The following is a 25,128-nucleotide window of genomic DNA, read 5'->3' as shown; positions in this document are numbered from 1 at the left end:
GTGTTCAGTAAGAACTAAGGAGCCTGAATTCTGAGGGTCTCTTTCTAAACAAAGGATGCGGTGCTGAAAGCCATCTCTTTTCGGGCCGGAGTAGTGTTTCTGAGTGGATCATATTCCCCCAGGCTAACAGTTATGTCTATCAGCTTTACTCTAATTAGTCTGAACTTCACCTCAACGTAGCTGAGGTGTTGCACGAAGGCCCTCAACTCCCTTTTTTGCTCTCCCAACCTATAGTCCTCTTTAAAACTAAAGAGCTTAAAACAAAAATAGCTTTAATTCCACAGTTAACAATCCACCTATTTTTTTTTTTTTAAGATTTCTTTTATTTATTTATTTGATAGAACAGGCACAAGTAGAGAGGCAGGCAGAGAGGGAGAAGCAGGCCCCCCACCGAGCAGAGAGTCTGATGTAGGGCTCAATCCCAGGACCCTGAGATCATGACCTGAGCCGAAGGCAGAGGCTTAACCCACTGAGCCACCCAGGCACCCCAGCAATCCAGCTATTCTTAACAAGCTGCTGACCACCATTTTAAAATCAGCTGAACTTTTTTGTGTGTTACGGGAAATAAGACAAGGTCAGATAAGCACATACCCCCGTAGTTCCCAGTCATGGTACCTTGACATTGCCGTAATAATGTGCCTGTTGATCCAGAGCTAGCTAATCATTTAAAAACAGTCACTGAGTGTCTGTTATCACCCCACTATTAGAAAGAAACTGAACTGTGAACAAGACAGTTCTTGCCCTTGAGAAGTTGATAATCTAATGCAGTAACATTGGAAACTTGGAATCAGACACACGAAATTCACAGGGAGTCCCTGTTGGAGCTGTGGAGGCTGGGCTCCCCTGCAGCACAGTGGCTTCAGAAGGTCTGGACTGCTTCCCAAGAGATGTTTGTAACAAATTCTAAGCAGTGGTCTGAATCGTACTGGGAGAAAGGTATACTTTAGATCAGGAGTTAATCAAAACTTAGCATGCTTCAGAACCTTGGGAAAGTTTATTAACATGGATTGCTGGGCCCCACCTCCAGAGTTTCGGATTCAGTAGGTTTGGGGTGGACCCAAGAGTTTGTATTTCCAGCAAGTGCCAAATGGCTAATGCTGCAAGTTAGGAGACTGCACTGCAGCTCAGGTGGATTTTCTCTTTCACATGGGGCTCTCAGATGAGTGTCTGAAGCACATGAACTATCCTTTGCTCTAGGTTAGACTTCTGCCATCCGATGCACTTATTGGAAAGCTTGAATATGGTTAGACCTCATAGGTAAGGTTGGAATGCTGAGAAATAGTCAGGTTTCATAGACCTACCTTGAAATCGGAGCAGGTGATAGATCATGAGTCGCCCTGCCATGCCTTTATGTGCTTGTGCTCATGTTCCCTTGCCTGAATGTCTGTCTTGGCACGCTTCCCATCCTTCACAATGAGCTTAGCCTTTCCAGATCCTCTCACATAGATTTCCATGTGTTTTTTTCAGTGCTTTGTCATCCCTCTTTGGACCTTAACCGATTACAAATTCGTGTCCTCTTGTAGACTATGAACTCCCTCTCCTTCCAGTCTTGTCTGCGTCTTGTCTATTTTAATATTTTTGACTTTCTAAGCTTTATTCTGGATAGTTCCTTCTGACCCTTTTTTTTTTTTTAAGATTTTATTTATTTATTTGACAGAGATCATAAGTAAGCAGAGAGGCAGGCAGAGAGAGAGGAGGAAGCAGGCTCCCTGCTGAGCAGAGAGCCTGATGCGGGGCTCGATCCCAGGACCCTGGGATCATGACCTGAGCTGAAGGCAGAGGCTTAACCCACTGAGCCACCCAGGTGCCCTACCCCCACTTTTTTTTTTTTTTTTTTTAAGATTTATTTATTTTGAGAGAGAAAAACAAACAGGTGGAAAGGCAGAGAGAGAGAGGGAGAAACAGACTCCCCATGGATCCCAGGATCCTGAAATCATGACCTGAGCCAAAGGCAGCTGCTTAACTGACTGAACCACCCAGGCGCCCCTGACCTTTCATTTTCTTTAACCAGGTCTAATCAGCAGCTAAACTTACCTGTGAACTCATGTAGGCTATGAGTCCGCTAACCATAGTTTCCCAATACAAAAGTGAAAATTAGCGGTCCTTTCTAGGTTTCCTTGAGTTTTCATTTTTAGCAGATCTTTATAATTCTGGAATTATAAAGCATTTTTTTTAATTGATTAAGTTTGGTGACAAAATGTATTTGGCAGCAAAACCTGACCTGAATGGATGTGGGGCTATTTGTATATTTAATTTATTCCATGTACTATGACTCTGCTTATAGTCGTAGCATATTTGACTATGAAGTGCTGCCCCAGACCCCATGAGGGTGTTATGTAATATGTATCATTGTTACCTTTCTAACATCTGAAAAGTTCTTTATTCTGAAACGTATGGCCTCAGGAGTTTAAGACAAGGTGTTGTAGACCGGTTCTTGTAAAATGCTGTTAATTCTTCCGTTCACTCATTCAGCATTCACTCACTGCCTACTGTATATCAGACCCTGTGATGGGCATTGATTGTACAGTCATAAACTTGTCCTCAGAGGGTTCACCACCCTGTGTGGGAGAAGTAAATGGAGGCAACCCTTGTTTGCAAAAAACTGTATTTACACAACTGATGTGTCTTGCTATTGCTGTGGTTGATTGAGCACCTGTTCTGCTCCTAGCCTATTCCAAGCAATAGTTATTGCTAGCATTCATGCCCACCTCCTTTATGGACCCTTTCGGCACTAAATGCAGCATCTTCTCAGTGTCCTGGTGTTAGCCCACTTCACTGCTTGCATTATTTTGCAGGAGCTGTGTGGCTGTGCCTTGCCTCCAACTGCTCATAGTCTACCTACACGCACATATCTTATCAGATACGGTTGACTGTGCCTTGCAAGTGATCCTGGTGGTAAAGCAGTTCTGGAAGACCTATGGGATGTCCCTGGCAGAAAAACATTAGAAAGTGGCCTTGAAATCACAGGCCTTTACCTTGAAAGTCTTTCATTTCAAAGATATGTCGACTCTTGATTTGTCTCTCAACTTATTAGTAACAGTAGCCTATAGTCTTTTTTTAAAAAAGATTTTATTTATTTATTTGACAGACAGACCACAAGTAGGCAGAGAGAGACGGGTAGAAGCAGGCTCCCCGCCAAGCAGAGTCCAACGTGGGGCTCGATTCCAGAACCCTGGGACCATGACCCAAGCCGAAGGCAGAGGCCTCAACCCACTGAACCACCCAGGCGCTCCTAGTATTCTATAGTCTTGACAAAATATAAAACACTAGGGTTGCTGGGTGGCCCACTTGGTTAAGCATCTGACTCTTAGTTTTGGCTTGCACTGTGATCTCAGGGTCGTGGGATCGCCTTGAGCCCGGGGCTTGAAATTCTTTCTCCTCCCTGCCCCTCCTCCTCTCTCTCTCTCTCTCTCTCAAATACATAAATCTTAAATATGTATGTATGAAACACCAGTCCTTCCCTAACATTGTGGCCCTTAGCTGCAAGGACACAACCCCCACTTCAGTTTAGCATAAGTGTAAAAAGGAGAGTTGATCCTAAGGGTGTGGGGAAAGTCTTGGTGAGCGCAAGTAGAGATATGCTTCTGTCCCATGAAGAACCGGGAGAGTTTTAAGGATCTCTAAATGGTTCTTCTATGCTTCCTTCTGCTTCAGTGCTTTATTCTGTCTGCCTGTCTACTGGCTGCCTACCACTCGCTCCAGCTGCCCTCTATCTCCTGAGTTCATATAATGGAGACTGGCCATTTCTGAAGGCCAACCACATTCCACATTGAAAGAAATTAACCCAAATGGGTCAAGTATTCAAGGGTCTAATTAAGCTTGAGGGAAAAGGTCACACAGTGCCAACACAGCTTCTGCAAGCTTACCTTTGTTTATTAGGAGAGAAAAGAGGGTAGGGGCAGTTACCAGAGCCTCCCAAGATCGGGGCACAATTTGGGCCTGCAAAGGCCTAAAAAGAGGGAGTTAAGTCCCCTTGCTTTGGGTTGGGACCCCAAAAGTCTACACTCTGGAGGGAAGGGTGAAGAGAAGATAGAGTGAATGAACTGTAGTTGAGTTAGAATTCTCATTAAATTGATTTGTGGTAATCCCTGTTTGCCAGTGTTTCTAGGTTCTGGGAGAAACTATCATAAATCCTCTGTAGAGAAAAACAACATCCTAGGCTTCAATTATTTTTACAAACAAGTTTTCAAATACAGTGTCTGCACACAATTAAAAATAACCAGGCACAGGAAGAGACAAGACAATATGAATGAGAACAACAAAAGCAAGAGACAATAGAATAGACCCACAGGGGCTTCAGATTAGAGTTAAGAGACTAATTAAATTGAATTATTTATGTATATTGTTTTTATTTTAATTCCAATATAGTTTGCTTACAGTGTAATATTAGTTTCAGGTGTACAACTTTAGTGATTCAGCACTTCCATATGACACCTGGTGCCCATCAAAAGTGCCCCCCTTGATCCCTACCACCTATTTAACCCATCCTTCTACCCACCTCTCCTCTGATAACCAGTTTGTTCTCTGGAGTTAAGAGTGTGATTCTTGGTTTCGCTTGCTCTTCTCTTTTCTCCTTTGCTCGTTTGTTTTGTTTCTTGAATTCCACATGAGTGAAATCAGATGGTAAGTTAACTTTCTCTGACTGACTTATTTCACTTAGCATTATATTCTCTAGCTCTGTCGTAGTGAATGGCAAGATTTCATTCTTTTTTAGGGCTAAGTAGTATTCCATTGTGTATATATGCCCCATCTTCTTTATCTGTTCATCTATGGATGGACACATGGGCTGCTTCCATAATTTGGCTATTGTAAACAACGCTAAACTAAAGGTAGGGGTGCATGTTTCCCTTTGAATTAGTGTTCTTGTATTCTTTGGGTAAATACCCAGTAGTGGGATTACAGGATTGTAGGGTAGTTCTGTTTTTAACTTTTTTTAGTAGATTTTGTTTATTTACTTAGTGCAGGAGCACTCTCTAAGCAGGGGGGTAAGGGCAGAGGGAGAGGGAGAAGCAGACTCCCCACTGAACAGGGAGCCTGATGAGGGACTTGATCCAGGACCCTGGGACCATGACCTGAGCCAAGGGCAGACACTTAACTGAGCCACCCAGGTGCCCACAGGCACCCCATTTTTAACTTTTTGAGGAACCTCCATACTGTTTTCCACAGTGGCCGCACCAGTTTGCATTCCCACCAATAGTGTACAAGGGTTCATTTTTCTCCACATCCTCACCAAGACTTGTTTTGGATTTCTCTTGTTTTGGACTTTAGCCTTTCTGACAGGTGTGAGGGGATGTCTCATTGTGATTTTGGCTTGTATTTCCCTGACGAGTGATATTGAGCATCTTTTCATGGGTCTGTTGGCCATCCAGATATCTTCTTTGGAGAAATGTCTGTTCATACCAGAAATTTTTAAATAATTATGATTAGTATGTTCAGTAAGACCTAAAAATGAAATTTTAATTCATTGGAGAATTAGAAACTACTTACATATGTAGTAGAAAGCACACATGCATATAAAACTTTATCTATATGAAACTTAAAAAAGCACCACAGAAATTCTAGAGCAGAAAAATAGAATAACTAAGGTTAAAAAGTCAGTGGGTAGGTTTACCTGAGATTAAATATAGCTGGAAAAAATGCCTTGAAAGGCAGAAGAAATTATTCAGAATAAAGCAGAAAAGTAAAAAATATTAAAATACAGAAGACAGGTTAAGACAGATGATACAATGAGAAACTTTGCAGGTGTAATTGGAGTCCTAGAAGGAGAGACAGAGCAGTTTTGATCATTTAATGGCAGAGGAACTTTCTGAAATTTTCCAATATCAAGCCACAGATTTAAAAAGCTCTCTGAAGTGCTCGCTTCAGCAGCACATATACTAAAAAAAAAAAAAAAAAAAAAAAAGCTCTCTGAACCCTAAGCATATAAAAAAAGAGAATACACATTGAGGTACGTTGTAGTAAAAGTGCTAAAAACCAAAGACAAAGTCTTAAAAGTAGCATGGGGATGGCAGGGGGTGGGAATGGCTTTCAAATGAGCAACAGCAGCTAACTTCTCAACAAAAACAACTGAAGACGACGGAGTGCAAATTTTAAAGTGCTGAAAGAAATCCACTAACCTAGAATTCCATACCTGGCAGTAATCTATAAATATGATGCAATAAAAATGAAGGAACAAAAGCTGAGAGATTTCAACAGGTCATACTAAAATGAACTTAGTAGGGGCATCTGGGTGGCTCAGTTAAGTGTCTGACTCCATCTCAGCTCAGGTTTTGATCTTGGGGTAGTGGGTTCAAGCCCCATGTTGGGCTCCATACTGGGCATGGAGCCGCCTTAAAATGAATAATATAAATAAATAAAAGGAACTTAATTTATAAAGGTGTTTTTTCAGGGAGTAGAAGGAAGACGAGGCAGAAGAAATTAAGCACACATAAAAAGGGTAAATAAAACATACAAATCAGAATATTTATTTGGGAGTTAGAATATCCTAGGGTGCCTGGGTGACTCAGTCAGTTAAGCATCCAGTTCTTGGCTTTGGCTCAGATCGTGATCTCAGGGTTGTGAGATCAAGTCCTGCGTCAGACTCCATAGTTATGCACAATCTGCTTGAGATTTTCTCTCTCCCTCTCCCTCTTTCTCTGCCCCTTCCCCAGCTCATGTGCTCTCACTCTTGCTCTATCTTAGATAGTTATACAGGTAGATAGATAGATAGATAGATAAATGAAATCTTTAAAAAATATATTCTAATGTCTTTACATTGGAAAGAGAGCAAAAGTGCCAGCAGTAGACTTTGGTATATTAAAGGATGTGAATTGTAATTTCAGGATAGCCACTGAAACAATAGTAAAATTTTCAAGTTCAGGCAAGAAAAGCATGGAATACCATTAATATATAAATACACATTTATATGTATATATACATATATAAAAATACATATAAATATGTACTTATTTTATATAAATATAAAAGAAAATAAGTAGGAGGGGAAAAAATCTAGAATAGTCAGGGAAAAGAGAATGTACATAGTAAGATGTAGATTTAAACCCAATATGTCATTAATTGAATTAAATAGAAAATGGACTAAATCAAAACACAAAGATTATCAAACTAAATAAACAAAATTCAACTGTTTGCTGCTAGCAAGAGCCACTTTAAAACATAAAGATAGATATGTTGAACAACAAAGGATAGGAAAAGATAAACATGCAAACACAAAAAAGGAGCTCACCTAGTTGTATCAATTAAAAAAAAAAAAGACTTCATTTATCTGACAGCGCATGGACAAGCAGGGGGAGCAGCAGGCAAAGGGAGAAGCAGACTCTCCACTAAGCAGGGAGCTCTATGCAGGACTCCATCCCAGAACCCTGGGATCATGACCTGAGCTGAAGGCAGACACTTAATGACTGAGCCACCCAGGCGCCCTAGTTGTATTAATTTTTGACAAAGTCCACTTTAAGGCTAAAAAACTTACCAGAGATAAAGAGGGGCACTTCAAAGTAAAGGATTCAGTTCATGAGAAAGATACAGGTCTAAATGTTAATATACCTCATAACAGCCTCAACGTATATTCAATCAAAATTACGGGCAAAAGATGAAGAGGCACTTTTTTACCTATCCATGAAGTTGTTATTTATACTTCAGTTAGTTAACAGACAGTGTTAGTATTAGTTTCAGGTGCACAGTATAGTGATTTAATGCTTCTGTACAGCAGGTAATTATAAAAGAAGGTATTCAAATGGCTTATAAGAAAGAGGAGGTAGATACTCAGAGCCATTAGTTATGAGGGAAATAAAAATTTACACAACACTGACATCCCGTTACACACCTATCAGAAGCACTTCCAAAGTCTGACAATGACAGGTGTTGTGGATATGGAACGACTAATATTCCCAGAGAATTGCTGGAAAGTGAAGAAATGGGCAAGAACCACTAAAATGAAACCAAGGCCTACTCTAGAATCTATCCGTTCCACGAATTGGTATATGCCCGAGAGAAATGAGAGCAGGTCCCCACCAAAAGTCATTTACTAAGGATGCTTGTAGCAGGATTTTTCACAGTAGCCCAGACTGGAGACAACTCAAATGCCCATCACTGTAGTGGAATGGATAAACATGCCATAACTTTCACAATACGATTTCACACAGTAATCCAAAGAATGAACTATTGCCGTGTTACACAATGTGAATGTAGACATAGTTCTTAGACATAATATTTAGCAAAAGAAGCCAGGCACAAAGGGATATATACCGTGATTGCATTTGTATGTGTTTCAAGAACAGGGGAAATGTTTTCACCCTAAGTCAGAATAGTGGTAACGGAGAGGGGTAGCATATTGACTTGGAAATCTGAGGTGCTGGAAATGTTCTGTAGCTTGATTTGGACTGTGGGTGTATACATATGAGCATTCATTGAACTGTATATGTAAGGTTTCTGTATTTTATACCTCCATTTTCAAAAATCCACAAAAAAGGACAGAGCCACTTACACGGAGGAATAAATGAGTCCACCATATCGTAAGGTCTTCTACGTACCTCTCTTAGCCACTGGTAGAATAAGTGGATTTTAGAAGTCAGGAAGGCTGTAGAATATTTGAGTGACACGATCAGCAAACTTGACCCAGTAGGCACCTATGGAACATCTGGCCAGATGTGGGTCCATAAAGCAAGTCTCAATAGATCTCAAAGGATTAAAATCGTTTAGAGTATGTCTGACCACAAGATAGTCAAGGTAGAGATCAGTTAAGAGTGTTAGAATATTCTGCATGTTGGGAAATTAAGAAATACACCTTTAAATAGCCCCCAGGTCAAAGAAGAAACCACATGGGTGGGAAAATGATTTTATTTATTTATTTATAAACAGGAGCAATTTTTATTTATTTATTTATTTGACAGACAGAGATCACAAGTAGGCAGAGAAGCAGGCAGAGACAGAGGGGGAAGCAGGCTCCCTGCTGAGCAGAGAGCCCGATGCTGGGCTTGATCCCAGGACCCTGAGATCATGACCTGAGCTGAAGGCAGAGGCTTAACCCATTGAGCCACCCAGGCACCCTGAGAAAAATTATTTTAATTGGGTGATCATGAAAATACATGTTGACACTTAGAAGATCTAGCTAATGCCGTGCTTAGAGGGAAATTTATACCCTTAAGTGCATAGAGAAGAGAAGAAAGACTGAAATAAGTGAGAAGAGTACCATCTCAGAAAGCTAGAAAGGGAATTTAATCATTAGTCTTTACCACTTCTATGCCTTTTCAGTGCATATGTGGTAATGTATTATAACTTCAAGTTTACTAGCTCTCCTTGGAAACTGTGACCTTGGAGTTCCTGGGGTTCGGGGATCATGTCTTACTCCTTATAACCCCTGTGCCTATATTAAGTGCCTTGAATGTGGTTGATACTTGCTTGAATGGAATTGAGTTCATCCCCAGTGCCTTGGGGCTTTTGAAACCCAGGGTCTCAGACCCAAGGGCTTGCAGACAGGTAATGTGACAAGCGAGGAGGACTGGATGGGGAAACAGCAAACCAGAGGGTGTGCTGGAGGAGGACCCGCCACTGCTTGTCCCTGGTTGTCGCTATGGGAGTGTGTTGGCCAGAGAGGACTAGATATCCCCATCTGTTTATAAGGAGGCACAAATTCAGATTTTGATGTGAAATCTCCATTTCTTAAGTGTTGGAAACTAATTAATTAAAAAAAAAATAGAGCCCGTGCCAAAGCAAACTACACAGCCCTATGGCTGCCAGTTTGTAAGCTCTGTTTTATTTCACACCTGACATGGTGGGAATGTGTTTCATGTCTCAGTGGCCCCGCCAGCACACTCTTAAGTAGCCTCTTCCATCAAGTACACTTCTGCTTGAAGAGAAGGATCGTGACGGCTTCCTAGTTGGATTTCTGGGTCCTATGTATAAGAAGTCTGCAGGGCTCTTTAAAGCCTCCTTTGTAGTTGGCTGTTTACTCCCGCTGAATCAGACATGAATTCCCCAAGATTTTTTTCCCTCCTTTTGTTGTAATATTCTTAATGATGCATTCTGACTTTTTCACTCTGTTTTCTACACATTTGTCACCACTTCTGCTTTTGGATCTTCATGCTGGAAAATCTGAGGCTTACATGGAAGATTGATTTTTAATGCCCCTTGCGTTGTTTTTCAGCTGTAACATTTGCATGCAATTATGACATTTTAAAAATAGGAGACCACGGGGTTTGAAAAAAAAAAAAAAGAAAAAAGAATCTTCTGGGCGGATGAGCAAATGGAAAGGCCGGCCTTTAATTTTGTTAACATCCCAATTACATCGTGGTAACCCTTGTGACGATTTCTGTCCTTGTAATGCAACACCTGGTTTTTGTTCCAGGGACAGGGACCAAGCCTGGCTGACTCAACCCTTGCTCAATTGTGAAAGAGTTGGCTGGAAAGCTCACGTTTCCCGCTGGCCAGCAGAGGTCACTATTTCGAAATTGTTAGAGGAGAAGTCTGTGGTCCACACCACTTCTCATTTGGGGGGGAGGTTTTCTTCATAGTATTGATGGAGGATTTATTTTTTCATATTTTTCTGTACTTTCTAAATGTTCTTAGAAATTGATTGCTTTTATATACATTGCGTTTAAAAGTGCTGATGGCTTGAGTGGGCTTCCATAGAGAGATGCTTATAGAGCATCTTTTTCTTTTTTTTAAAGCACCTGCTAGGTGCTGGATTCTGGACTCTATGCGAAGTCTCTTTAATAGCCATTGATCTGCCAGGGTTATCATGACGTTTACCTCAGTTTTCCGGAAGAGGAGCCTGAGGTTAGAAGTGAGATGATTTGCTCGAGGACACTCAGCTAATAGAGAAGGGATTCAGATGCAGGGAGATCTGTCTTCAAAGTCAGGCTCTTAGTTTTCTTGGGAGTTTTCTTTTTCTCTTCCCCTCACCTCCCCTCCACCCCCCTCACCACCCGCCCCAAAGAAGGAATATTTTATCAGTTTGAAGCCAACAATCCCAGAATGTGTGAGAGGAGTGTGTATTTTTGAAGCAAAACCTTAGAAATAGCTTGCTGGTTTTCCTTGGCTAATTTCAGCCTGTGACTCTCCTGAAGAAGCTAGACTTCTTTGTCTTCTTTGAAACTGGGAACCCCTGATGATTCTGTCAGGCTTTGCTCCTTTGCCTCTGGGAAAACAGAACATTATAATACATTGTCTCCAAAAATGTTTCAAGCTTAAGACTTATTTAGTGAGTCAAGTTTACTAAAAAGATTTCGTATTTCAATTTATAAGTCCAATGGAAAACTTCCAAACTTTGGAAATACTGCTTGTGAATGAAAAGATAAATATGTTTCAGTGGACTTTTATTTATTCATGTTTTAAGACATGAATAAGTCACCAGGATTTTCCACAAAGCTAGAGTTAGGAGAGGACAGCTGTGTTCATCACCAGATAATGAGTGGTCAGTTTGACCCCCCTGTTCTCACTGAAGAGGTCATGTGAGAACAGCAAGAAAAGGCTTTGTATCTTTTGGGCTGCTATAAAAGGACATTGGATTTTGGAGTCAGTCTTCCAAATTGGCCTGGCATATTGCAGTCCATCATTCTTATTTCAAAAATGTTAATGTTTTTGTGGTTGCTATTAACTATAATAATAAATAATCACAATTACTATTCTTATTAGATCAGAAGACCATATTACCCTTTTAGATCTTCTTAATTAAATAATAAGATGGAGCTGGCTTATTTTCTTTGTCAGCAAATATTTAACCAGTTTTCACAGGGATAGCAAGTAGCTCAGAGTAGCCAAACTAAGGCTCTAGTTGAGGGAGAAAGGCGAGGAATACAAACAAATGCCATGTGGTGGTGAGTACTCTGAAAAACAAGTAGATAGTAGATAGCACAGTGGGATGCTGTGGTCAGGGAAGGCCTTCCTGGTAACGCAGTGTTGGGCCAGAGACCTGAATGAGGTAAGAGACAGAATATGTGGATACCTGGGGGGAAAGTCCCAAACAGCAGGACCCCAGTACTAGAGCATGCTTGGTAAGTTCAAGAGATAGCAAAGTGGGGAGGGGAGGTCAGAGACACAAGAGGGGACCTCCATGTCAGGCCTGGTGGGCTACAATCAGGACTTTGCTCTTACTCTGAGTCAAAGGCAGTCATTGGAAAGTTCTGAGCAAAGGAGTAACATGAGGCCACTTAATTTTTAAAAAAATTCAATCTGGCTTTTCCGTGGAAAGTAGACTGGGGAGAGTGGGTACCCAGTAAGAGTGAAAGCAGGAAAACTACTAGTTAGGAGGCTACTATATCGTCCTGTTCCATTTCCCTGCAAATACCATGATGTGCTGAAAATCAAAGCCCCCAAATTACTAGAACTCATACAGTAAATTCAGCAATGTGGTAGGATATAAAATCAATGCGCAGAAATCAGTTGCTTTTCTATACATTAACAATGTAACTGGAGAAAAAGAAATTAAGGGATCAATTCCATTTATAATAGCAACAAAACCCATAAGATGCCTAGGAATAACCCTAACTAAAAAAATGAAGGATCCATACTCAAGAAACTACAGAACACTCATGGAAGAAATGGGGGAAGACACAAAAAGATGGAAAAACATTCCATGCTCATGGATCGGAAGAATAAAAATTGTTAAAATGTCTATCCTCCCCAGAGATATTTACATTTTCAACGTCATCCCTATTAAAATACCATTGGCATTTTTCAAGGAGCTGGAAAAAATATTCCCAAAATTTGTATGGAACCAGAAAAGAACCTGAATTGCCCAGGGAAGGATGAAAAAGAAAAACAAAGCTGGGGGCATCGTGTTGCCTGACTTTAAGCTATATTACAAAGCTGTGATCACCAAGACAGCATGGCACTGGCACAAAAACAGACACATAGACCAGTGGAACAGAGTAGAGAGCCCAGATATGGGTCCTCAACTCTGTGGTCAAATAATCTTTGACAAATCAGGAAAAAATATCCAAAGTGGGGGGAACAGTCTCTTCAATAAGTGGGGCTGGGAAAATTGGACAGCTACATATAGAAGAATGAAACTGGACCATTCCCTTACACCATACACAAAGATAAACTCAAACTGGATGAAAGACCTCAATGTGAGACAGGAATCCATCAAAATCCTAGAGGAGAACATAGGCAGTCACCTCTTTGACCTCAGCCACAATAACTTCTTTCAAAACAGGTCTCCAAAGGCAAGTGAAATAAAAGCAAAAACGAACTTTTGGGACTTCATCAAGATAAAAAGCTTCTGCACAGCAGAGGAAACAGTCAATGAAACTAAGAAGCAAGCCATGGAATGGAAGAAGATATTTGCAAAAGACATTACAGATAAAGAGCTGGTATCCAAGAACTATAAAGAACTTCTTAAACTCAACACTCAAAAAAACCAGTTAAAAAATGGGCAGAAGACATGAACAAACACTTCTCTAAAAAAGATACACAAATAGCTAACAGACACATGAAAAAATGCTCAATATCATTAGCCATCAGGGAAATACAAATCAAAACCACAATGAGATACCACCTCACACCAGTTAGAATGGCAAAAATGAACAAAACAGGAAACAACAAATGTTGGTGAGAATGTGGAGAAAGGGGAACCCTCTTACATTGTTGGTGGAAATGCAAGCTGGTACAGCCATTCTGGAAAACAGTATGGGGGTTCCTCAAGATGTTAAGAACAGAGCTACTCTATGACCAGTAACTGCACTACTGGGTATTTACCCCAAAGATACAGATGTAGTGAAAAGAAGGGGCATATGCAGTCCAATGTTCATAGCAGCAATATCCACACTAGCTAAATTATGGAAGGAGCCAAGATGCCCTTCAACAGATGAATGGATAAAGAAGATGTGATCCATATATACAGTGGAATATTACTCAACCATCAGAAAGGATGAATCCCCGCCATTTGCATCAACATGGATGGAACTGGAGGAGATTATTTTAAGTGAAGTAAGTCAAACAGAGAAAAACAATTATCATATGGTTTCACTCATGTGTGGAACATAAGCAATAGCACGGAGGGCCATAGGGGAAGGGAGGGGAATCCGAAGGGGGAGAAATCAGAGAGGGAGACGAACCATGAGAAACAATGAGCCACAAGAAACAATCTGGGGATTTCAGAGGGGAGGAGGGTGGGAGGAGGGGGTAACAGGATGACGGGTATTGAGGAGGACACACTGTGATGAGCCCTGGTTGTTACACTTAACTAATGAATCACTGAGCACTGCATCGAGGACTAATTATATACTATACAGTGGCTGATTGAACAGAATTTAAAAATTAAAAAAAAAAGAAAAAAGTTTGTGTGTTTTTTTTTTTAAAGATTTTATTTATTTGACAGATAGAGGGATCACAAGTAGGCAGAGAGGCAGGCAGAGAGAGGGGAAAGCATGCTCCCCGTTGAGCAGGGAGCCCGAAGTGGGGCTCCATTCCAGGACCCTGAGACCACAACGCGAGTCGAAGGCAGAGGCTCAACCCACTGAGCCACCCAGGTGCCCCAGAAGTTTGATTTTTTAAAAAAATAAAATTATTTTCAAAAAACCCCAAGACAAAAAACCCAAAGCAAGTTGTTCTGCAAGAGCAGTTGCCTAGAAATGAGAGTGAAGCAGGGGTGTAACAGTGGACTGACCGTTGCTGTACCTTGCTTCCAGAAACCACCATTAAGGATGAGGAATGCCTTGGGCCACCCAGGGGAAGTTCGAAACTTGAAAACTGCTACTTCCAGACACTGGGCCTCTCCCTTCCCTTCTGTCCTTGTCACTCACATGTCCCAGGCTTATCAGGTTTCCTTCCTAAGTAAAGCTGCATTAGCCCCTTCTGTCCCTCCCCACCGACCTGGCCACCTGAGTCCAGCCTCCCCAGCCTTGCTCTCTGGGGCTCCTCGTGACAATTCTAACAGCATCCACACTCGCCTCTTTCTCCATCCACTTTCCACGCAACAGGTAGAATGGTATTTTCAGAACGGATCAAATCATGTTAGTCTTCAACCCAAAATTCCTCATTAATTTTGGACCCATCCTTTTCCCTTCCCCAGTCTCATCTGGCACCTTCCCCCTCACTCTGTGGCTTCCAATCCCACCCCCCTTCCTTCACTGCCTGGAAGGGATCTCTGTTCCCCTCATCTCAGGATTTCGGCGCACACTTGACCATCTGCTGGAAAGCTCTTCCTTGGCTCCTCAACCAGGGACTTCGTGTCCTCCGAGATTCTAGTTGAATCATCACCTCTTCAGGGAAGCCTTCCGTGACTTCATCAAGCCTCCAATTCCTCCTCCCACTTCACAGCCTCTCATCATGAGGAGCATTTCTCCTTTGGGACCTTATCTTTGGTGGTTCCTGTGATTCCCAGATGTGCACTCCTTTGTAAGACTGGCTGAAGACTGTGAGTCCACTACAAGTCGGGGAGCTCCATGAATCTCTGGCTGCTCAGGATAGTTCCTGGGCATGGTAGGTTCTCAATCAATATTGTTGGACCAAGACGGTGGGTCCTCTGGATACACTACTTCAGACCTCTCTGAATGACTTCCCGGAAGGCCTGCACATCCTTTAGTAACTTGTTCTCTCACTCTATTAACTTATGCCTGGATTCAGCCTTAATTCACTGAGTGTGCACAGACAATAGGCACTGTCTGTGCTCAGTACTAGGGCTAGGCTGGCACCTAAAACAATTCTTGCCCCCAAAGAGCTACAGGCACTCAGAAGGCTTTCAGCGAGGAGAGCAACATGGTTGGATCAGTGATTTAGAAAGACCGCTGTGGCTGTAGGGAGGAGACCCAGGTGGGAGGCTGGCCCAGTGATTCTAAATAGATAGAGATGATGAGGCCTGATGAGGGCCACAGTGTGGAGATGGAAAGAAGCACCTGGGAGGTAGGAACCACAGGCCTCGGAGCCTGGGTGTGGGTGGAGGAGACAGGGAGCCTAGGAGAACCCCTAGGATCTTAGCTCGGTAGTGTCATCATTCACAGTGAGAGAAAACACAGGATGAGGAGAGGGAGAGGGAGAGGAAATGAGTGTAGTAGAACTTGGCTTCCCCAACAATTTATCGGTTTCTATTTCTAGAGAGAGTCTGATTAACCTGAGGCTTCATTTAGAAGAGACTCTACTTTCAGGAATAACCAACTTGACTCTTTGTTTTTAATTTGCATACAGCAAAATTCACAGTGCACAGATCTATGAGTTTTGATAAATGCATAGAGTCATGCAAACACTTCCACAGTCAAGATACAGAACAGCTCTATCATGGCCCCTTCCTCCCCAAAATGGCCTCACTCCAGGCAAATCTTTTCCAATGCATAACTCCTGGAGATCACGGATCTGTTCTCTATAATTTTGTCTTTTCCAGAATGTTACATCCATGGGGTCATACAGTAGGTGGTCTTTTGAGTCTGGCTTCAATTACTTAGATGATACAATGTGACTTACCCATGTTGTTAAGTATATCAAGGATCAATTTTGTGTTATTGCCCAGTAGTATTCTGTTCTGTGGATTTACCACAGTTTATCGTTCTGCAGCTCAGAAATATTTGGTTTTATATTTTCTAGGATCACAAATAAGTTTCCTAAAAATTTTCATGTATAGGTTTTTGTGGGAACATAGATTTTCATCTCATGCTGGGAATGGATTACTGGCTTGTATGGGTTGTACTATAAGTGTTATCTTTAACTTTGTAAGAAAATAGCAAATTGTTTTCCAAAGTGGTTGTAACTTTCTGCATTTCTTTTTTATTATATTTTTTATTTTGGAATAGTTTTATTTTTTAATTAACATATAATGTATTATTAGTTTCAGAGGCACAGGTCTGTGGTTCATCAGTCATACATAATACCCAGTGCTCATTACGTCATTATATCACGTGCCCTCCTTAATGTCCATCTCCCAGTTACCTCAGCCCCCCAGCCCCCTCCCCTCCAACAACCCTCAGTTTGTTTCCTATGATTAAGAGTCTCTTATGGTTTGTCTCCCTCTCTGGTTTCATTTAGTTTTATTTATTTGAGAGAGAGAGCAAGAGCAAGCGAGAGTAGGGGAGGGGAGGAGCAGAGGAAGAGGGACAAGCAAACTCCATGGCACCCGGAGCCTAATGCAGGACTCCACAGGGGGCTTGGTCTCATGACCCTGAGATCGTGACCTGAGCCAAAATCAAGAGTCGGTCCCTTAATTGACTGAGCCACCCAGGTGCCCCCCTTTTTGCATTTCTACCAACTATTTATGGGAGTTCCAGTTGCTTCACATCATTGCCAACATTTGATATTTTTCTATTTTTAAATTTTAACCATTCTAATGGGTGGTACTGCTATCTCAGTGTGCTTATAATTTGCATCTTGATGACAAATGATAATGAACATCTTTTTACATGCTTGTTTTCCATCTGCATATTTTCTTTGGTGAAGTATCTCTTCACATCGCTTGTCCGTTTAAAATCTTTGGTTGTTTTCTATTTGTTAAGTTGTAAGGGTTCTTCATATATTCTGAATACAGTTCATTAATTGGATATATGATTTGCGAATATTTTCTCCCTGTTTGTGGTGTGTCTTTTCTTTCTTTTTTTAAAAAAGATTTTATTTATTTATTTGACAGAGATCACTAGTAGGCAGAGAGGCAGGCAGAGAAGAGGAAGCAGGCTCCCTGCTGAGCAGAGAGCCCGATGTGGGGCCCGATCCCAGGACCCTGGGATCATGACCTGAGCTGAAGGCCGAGGCTTTAACCCACTGAGCCACCCAGGCACCCCCAGTATATGAGATTTTTATCTAGAACAGCTTTATTGCCCCTTTATGACTGTATTCCATATTGGGATTCTTCAGGAGTTTTTCCTTATTTTCTTTTAAAAAGGGCACCTTCAACTTAATAAAATGAAGTCTGGAAGTGGTGGGAGAAGTATGTTGGGTGTTTCATTCATCATCATCATCACTTCTTCTTTTTTGGTTCATTCTATCTTCTTCCCTCTTACTGAGTCTCCACAGAAGCCTCCACAGAAGCTGTCATCTTTATTTGGCAGGCACAGTATTGAGGATCCTGGGATGGTGACTTGCTGGTGTTCCTTAGCTTGATAACACCAGAGCTACAACCTTTAAAGGCTCCATAAATGACTAAAGCCATTTTGTGGATTGTTCTCAATGAAAGTTACAAAGTGCAGTGAAGTAAACCCAGGCTTTGGACTCAGAGGATAATCTTTAATTTTAATTAAATTTAAAAAATTTTATTGCAATAAAACTTGTGTAACATAAAATAAACCACTTAAAATGAGTAATTCAGTGGCATTTAGTACATCCATGATATTGTACAACCATCACTTTTATCTAATTCCAAAAACTTTTCACTAAAGGAAAACCTATAGCCATTAAGCAGATAATCCCCATTGGTCTCTCCCCTTAGGCCCTGGTTACCACTAATCTGCTTTCTGTCTCTATGGATTTACCTATCAAGGATAGATCATATAAGTGGAATCATACAATGCGTGACCTTTTATGTACTTCTGTCACTTATCGTAGTGTTCTTTTTTTTTTTTTTTTTAAAGATTTTATTTATTTATCAGAGAGAGAGAGGGGGAGAGAGTGAGCACAGGCAGACAGAATGGCAGGCAGAGGCAGAGGGAGAAGCAGGCTCCCTGCTGAGCAAGGAGCCCGATGTGGGACTCGATCCCAGGACGCTGGGATCATGACCTGAGCCGAAGGCAGCTGCTTAACCAACTGAGCCACCCAGGCGTCCCCGTAGTGTTCTTGAGTTCATCCAGCTTGTAATGTGTTTCAGAACTTCATTCCTTTTTATGGCTGAATGGGTATTCCATTGTGTGAATGCGGATGTGTTTACAAGCATAGTTTGCTTATCCATTCATCCACTGATGAACATTTGGATTGTTTCCACAACAATGTTCTTTTGGGTATATGCCTAGGAGTGGAATTGCTGGTCATATGGTAATCCTATGTTAAATGTAAAGAGGAATCCTCAAAATGTTTTCTACAGTGGCTGAACCATTTTATATTCTTACCAGCAATGTATGAGTGTTCCAATTTCTCTACATCTTCACCAACATTTATTCTTTTCTGTTTTGTTTTTCATTTAAAAAAAAAATTATAGATATCCTAGTGGGTATGAAATGATACCTCATGGTAATTTTGATTTATGTTTCCTTAATGACTAATAAGTTTGAGCATCTTTTCAGATACTTGCTGGCCATTGTATATCTTCTTTGGAGAAGTGTCCTTTGCCCATTTTTTGACTATGTTGTCATTTTGCTGTTGGGTTATGTGAGTTATTTATATATTCTGTATACTAAACTCTTATCAAATGTATGATTTGCAAATATCTTCTCCTATTCTGTAGGTTTTCTTTTCACTGCCTTCATAATGTCCTTTGGTGCAGAAAAGTCTTTAATTTTGAAGAAGTCCAATTTTTAAAATTTTGTTGCTTGTGTTTTTGGTTTCACATCTAAGAACCCATTGCCAAATCCAAGGTCACAAAGATCACCCCTATGTTTTCTCCTAAGTATTCTATGTTTTTTGGCTCTTGCATTTAGAAAGTTGATCCATTTGGAGTTACTTTTTGTAGAGGGAATGAGATGGGGATTCAACTTCATTCTTTCACATGCGGATAGTCAGTTGTCCTAGCACTGTTTGTTGAAGAGACTATTCTTTCCTCAATGAGTGGTCTTGGCATTCTTATTTTTATTTGTTTATTTATTTTTAAAGATTTTTAAAAATTTACTTAAGAGAGAGAAAGCACGAGCGGGGGGTGGGGTGGGGACAGAGAGAGAGGGAGAAGCAGACTCCCCGATGAGTAGGGAGCCCAATGCAGGGCTCCATCCTAGGACCCTGGGATCATGACTGAGCTGAAGGCAGACGCTTAACTGACTGAGCCACCCAGGTACCCGGGTCTTGGCCTTCTTACTAAAAATCAGTTGACCACGGATGTATGGGGGGAAGACACTCTTAACTGAGAACTTTGGCAAACCACTTAATTTGGAACTTTTTTTTCTCCCACCTAAAAGATGGAGAAGATAATCTCTTTCTCTCAGAGTTTTCAGGATAAAATGAGATCACATATGGAGAGTGTCAGCCATACTACCTGGGATATAGTAGGTTCCCCAGTGAATGTTAATTCTTCTCTTGCTGCAAGAAAGAGGTAGGGTAAGCAGTGTAACATCCATCACCTCTATTCATTCTCTTTTTCATATTTCCAGGACATGGGAGATGCTTGATACACTGACATGTCTATTTTTGCCTCAACCATTTGTTGAGTATATGTTTACGATTCTGGACAAAGATGGTAACTAGAGAGGTCTGGATAGGTTGAAGAAGTGCTTAGCTGGAAATGCAGTCAAGCAAATGAAGCAGTGGTTAGTATCAAGTAATTCAATCAGCATTCCATAAACATTTACCTAGTCCTGACTCTGTGCCAGAATCTGTTCTAGGTTCTGGAGTTACAAAGACAAAAGGCTGCCCCTGCTCCCAGAAAGCTCTCAGTCTAGAGGAAGAGACAGACTGTTGAACTGGTAGTTATAAAATGGTATAATATAAGTTCTGAGATAGAATGAAGTAGAGGTCGCTGTAAGAGTGTGCAAGAAGAAAATAACTGTAGCCAGAGGATTTCAGGAAGGCTTCTGGGGAAAAGTGACCCAATTCATGGGAAGGAATACGAAGAACAAGAGGAAAAAAGGTTAGTATAGGAAATATGATATACAAAACTATGAAGACATGAATATATCTTCTGGGCTCTAGGTAATGAAAATATTTTAGGGAACACAGGATAGGGTTCAGTAGTGGAGTGAGAAAATTGTTTGACTTCATTGAGATGATTGTTGAGATCTATTAATGATCATTGTCTTCATCAGGGAAGTGACATGGTCTAATCTATGTTTTAGAGACTGAGAGAGAGACCTGTATGGAAAATGGGTGGTAGAAGAGGATGAGGCTAGAGGCAAGTAGAAAAATTGGGAAGAAATGTGTGTGGGGGCATGTGTTAGGTGGATTGATGGTGAATCAAATATGGGAATGTGGGAGAGGGGGGGCCTTGGATGAATCAGACTTCTGACATGGGGGAACTTAGCCATGGGCCATTCATTAGGTAGACACAAGAAAGGAAACATCATGTTTGCTTTTGGAGATGACGCCAAGTGGACATATCCAGTAGACAGGCTGTGTGGGACTAGAAGGGCAAAAACCAGTTTGAGTAGGAACACTGGTTAGTATAAAAAATATACATTATTGTCTGGCCTGCTGAAGGGAGAAGTGGGTTTTATTTGTTTTGCTGTGTTTTTTTCATGATAATTAAAATATTAATGATTTTTATTTTTATAACAAAACTATAAAGAAAAAATACAGCTCATAGCCCTACTACTCAAATAATCCCTATTTAAAGAGAGGGAGGACAATATATATTGATAGAAAAAGTAAAAAAAAAAAAAAGAAAAAGTACCCCTCCAGCACTCCATTCCCTTAACCAATGTTAACAATTCCTTGTAATTCCTTCTAGGAAAAAAAAATGCATGCACCCATTAGGTTCTGTATATTCCCAAAGGGTTCCTGCAGTATACAAGTGTTTAAGAGGTCTATTTTACTGAGAATATTAACCTTCTCATTGCTTTTTTAGGCTTTACAAAGCCATCTGTCCTGGTGGAGTGGAGCTGTGAGCTCTCTGGGGGAAGGGCAGGATGTCCATTACCCTAGCTGAGGCTATAGGGGCTGGTTCAGGGTAGGTGCCCAGTAAAGACTAAGTGAATGAGCTGTTGCTACATCTTGGAAATTGGGATAGATTTGCCTGCAGTTATAGCTGATTAAATGACTTATTCGGCAAGTGTTTTCAGAGTCCTAAGTGTGCAGTGCTGTGTGTGTGTGTGTGTGTGTGGTGAGGGAGGGAGCACAGAGGGCTTAGCTCCTGGACCCACTGAAAGGTAGAACCGGAAATGCCAGTCACCTTCTTCCAACTGTCTTGCTTTTTGAAATGGAAATTGAGGTCCAGAGTGAGATTATGATCTGCTAAAGCCACATGGCCTGTTGACCGCACAGCCAGCACAGAACTTCTGAGGGGGGTACCTAGTTGGAGGAGTTGGTGAGCTACGCTTCAACCTTTCTACCTCTTCTCCTTGCACCATAAAAGTAGCAACAATTCTCAACTCCTAGTCTCCAGACACACACAAGACTTTGAGGTGCTCTATGGATCCCTTGGCCCTTGACCTGTTTGTAATGGCCAGGTTGGTTGACATCCTATACCTATTAGAGGAAAACTGGCTGGTATAGAAGGGAGAGCACTAGACTTGGAGTCAGGAAGCCTGGATGCTGCTGCCAGCTCTGCCACACCTGAACAGCCCTGTTTTGTACAGGAGGGAACTGAAGCTCAGAGAAGGGAACTGAGCCACTGCTTCCAACGTGAGAAGTCCTGTTCTTTAGGTGATGTTCTTCCCATACATTGGACAGGGCTCCCTGAGACACTGCTGTCTGTGAGGGAAGCCCCAAATCCAGGCCTGGAAGAAACTTAGAGGAGTGGGTCTCAATCCTCAGGACTCTAAGATCTTCTGGGAGCTTGCTAACAATCTAGGCGCTGGGGCCCTGCCCCCAGACAGATGCACAGATACAATTAGAATATTTTCTACTTGGGACCGGGCATCTGGTTTTGTTTGTCTTTTTTTTTTTTTTAAAAATAAACTTTTTAATTTTTCTAAAAAGTAAGCTCTACGCCCAAGGTGGGACTCAGACTCACGACCCTGAGATCATGGGTGCATGGCCTTCTGACTGGGCCAGCTAGGTGCCCCAGTTTTTGTTTGTCTTTCAGCTCCAGAGTTTGAGACCCTCTAGGCTGGACTCTACGGTGAAAAACACCACAAAAACAAAAACGTAAGAAAAGTGGTCAGAGATCCCCAGTTCTCTTCCCAACGCTGCCGCGGACTGGCTGTGAAATGCGGTGCAAGTTCTTGAGTGAGTCGCCTGGATTCTGCAACCAAACTTTCAAAGCACTTTCACATCTGTTACCTCAGCGCGCAGGTTTCGCGGATCCCATCTGATGAGAAAACTGACCTCGGAGAAGGGAAGGGTCCGGTCTCAGCCGCTGGGCCAGACGGGGACACAGCCTGGCTCTCCTGACGCCCAGTGCGCTCCGCCGCCCAGCCAGCCCAGCTCGGACGACAGAGCCCTGCCTCTCTCGCCCGCGGCGCCGCCCTGCCCGGCCAGGCGGCCGGAGGGCAGCGGGCAGCGCAGGGCTCCGGCAGCCGCCGCTTGTCAAACCCTCCGCCCAGCCCCGCGCCTGGCCCTGCCCAGGCCCCCAGGCAAGGAGGCCCCGCCCTCGCGCCGCGATTGGCCTCTACGCGGCAGCCTCATCAAGCCAGTGGCTGGAGGGGCTGTCCGGCAGGTCTGGGCCCCGCCCCCGCCCCGGGATGCCGCCCCGCCGGACGCGGCGGCAGCGGCGGCTGCGGGGGCTGCGGCGCCAGTGGAGGCGCGCCGAGCGGTGTGCCCCGCGATTTGCAGCCGCGGCGGCTAGGTGAGAGGGGGCGCGGCTCATGACCCGGGGAGGGGGCGGGCGCCAGGGCCGAGGTCCGAGGGTAGGGTCCCAGCGACGCCGGAATCCCGGGACCTTTGGAATGGCGCGGGAGCGCAGCGGGGAGAGGAGAGTTTGGGGGCCCCGGGCCCTTGTTCCAGGAGGGATGTTGGAAGGGCCGAGACCCTGTGGAGAGGAACCGAGCGCGCGTGTTTGTGTTGTGTGAGCCGGTGAGGCTGCTGGTGTTGCTGAGTGTCTGAGCGGGTGAATGAGAGAGCAATTCGTGTGGCACGCCGTGTCTCCAGTGTGCATTTGCGGGGGTGTGTGGTATGCGTGGGAGCCAGCGTCCATGGGCGTTACCGACTTTGTGCGGGTTTGCCCGTGCGATGGGTTCATTTTCTCTGCTGCGCGTGGGAGTGTGCGTGTCTCCGTGTGCTCGTGATGGGTTCGTGCCGCAGGAGTGAGCGCCCATCATCGGACGCCCACTCTCGGGCTGAGGTGGTCGTGGGTAAGTCTCGGGGTAAGTCTCGTGGGTAAGTCCGCGCCCCAGACCGGTGGGTGCGCAGTTCATCCCTGCGCGCAGCCCGGGTCCCCGAAGCGCCCAGGAGGCGCGCAGCCCCTGCCCCACCTGGAGTAGTCTCCGCAGCGTCGCCAGAGTCCTGCCCTGGAAATCCTAGTTGCCGCCCGCTCCTGTCTCACTGGGTGACACCGTACAGGCGCTCTCCCCGCTCCAGGCCTCAGTTTCCCCATTCTTCCTTTGAAGAAGGCCGGTGTTGGTGGAGGCAGATTTGAGCGGGAGGGTGCACGGGCTTCTCGGAATGCGCTGTGGCGGCGGGTGGCCAGGGCCCTCGACACACCAGAGAAGTGCGAGCCACTCTGTGCCGGGAAGGGGCTTTTGCGGGATCAGGTGTGTTTGTCAGGTTAAGGTAAGTGTGGTGGGGCTAACCCATTTTAGAGACGGGGAATAAACCGAGGAGTGGTGGTGACCTGCCCAAACCTACCCTGGGACAAGAAAGGGGGCTGTTCCGTTCATTCTAACGCGCGGGTGCTGTCTCCCCTCTCCAGGAGCCCGGCGCGACCCCCGGTGGCCCACCCTGCCCTGGCGCCATGCACTGCGAGGTGGCGGAGGCGCGCTCAGACAAGAGGCCGAAGGAGGCCCTCGGCGCTCCGGGTCCAGGCCGCGGGCCCACTGGCCTTGGCGGTACGCACATGGCCTTCAGGGTCACCGTGAGCGGCGGTGGCTGCGTGGATGGGGGCCCGCGTGACCTGCTGCCCCGGCCGCCTGTGCCGCCGCCGTGCGCCCACGACCTCCTCCGGCCACGGAGCCCCAGAGAGTTTGGGCAGTCCAAAGCCGCTGCCGCCGGGAAGGGTAAGTCTCGCCCCACCAGCGTGCCTGGCAGAAGGTGTGGAGAAGTTCGGGCCGCCTGGCCCGGACACTGCACACCTTTGTGGGAACTTGGTGGTTCTTTCTCTAGTGTTCATGAGTTTCTTTTTAGTGGTTTGGGACTTGGTCGTCATTATAAAATGATGGCCGTTTAAGAGGCATCTAATTTAAACTCAATAAACCTATTCTGGAGAAGGGTGTGTATAGAAAGTCCAGATTACATGATTTTGCATCTCTGTATTTCTGATAAAAGTTGTGTGAAACTTACAAAAAATCTTATAAATTAGGGTGACTAGCAACTCGACTATCT

At 43.5% G+C, this 25,128-nt stretch overlaps 1 protein-coding gene across 3 annotated transcripts in view; it reads left to right on the top strand.

Annotated features, from left to right (window-relative positions):
- The first annotated feature begins 23,354 nt into the window (after positions 1-23,354).
- The window catches only part of GLIS1 (GLIS family zinc finger 1), a 216,799-nt gene continuing 215,025 nt past the window's right edge, over positions 23,355-25,128 (top strand). Inside the window, exons 1-2 of one of the 3 annotated variants that reach the window (XM_059137085.1) lie at positions 23,355-23,437; positions 24,500-24,803. In XM_059137085.1, the coding sequence (XP_058993068.1) occupies positions 24,542-24,803 (262 nt within the window). In that variant the 5' untranslated portion in view covers positions 23,355-23,437; positions 24,500-24,541. Of the gene's footprint in view, positions 23,438-24,206; positions 24,361-24,499; positions 24,804-25,128 lie in introns of those variants that run through there. The other 2 variants (XM_059137082.1, XM_059137081.1) reach the window with 2 other exon arrangements.

The sequence above is a fragment of the Mustela lutreola genome, chromosome 10 (assembly GCF_030435805.1).
Source record: "Mustela lutreola isolate mMusLut2 chromosome 10, mMusLut2.pri, whole genome shotgun sequence".
Taxonomy (NCBI): domain Eukaryota; kingdom Metazoa; phylum Chordata; class Mammalia; order Carnivora; family Mustelidae; genus Mustela; species Mustela lutreola.
Note: the sequence above shows the minus strand (reverse complement) of the source record. Positions and strands in the feature narration are given on the sequence as shown.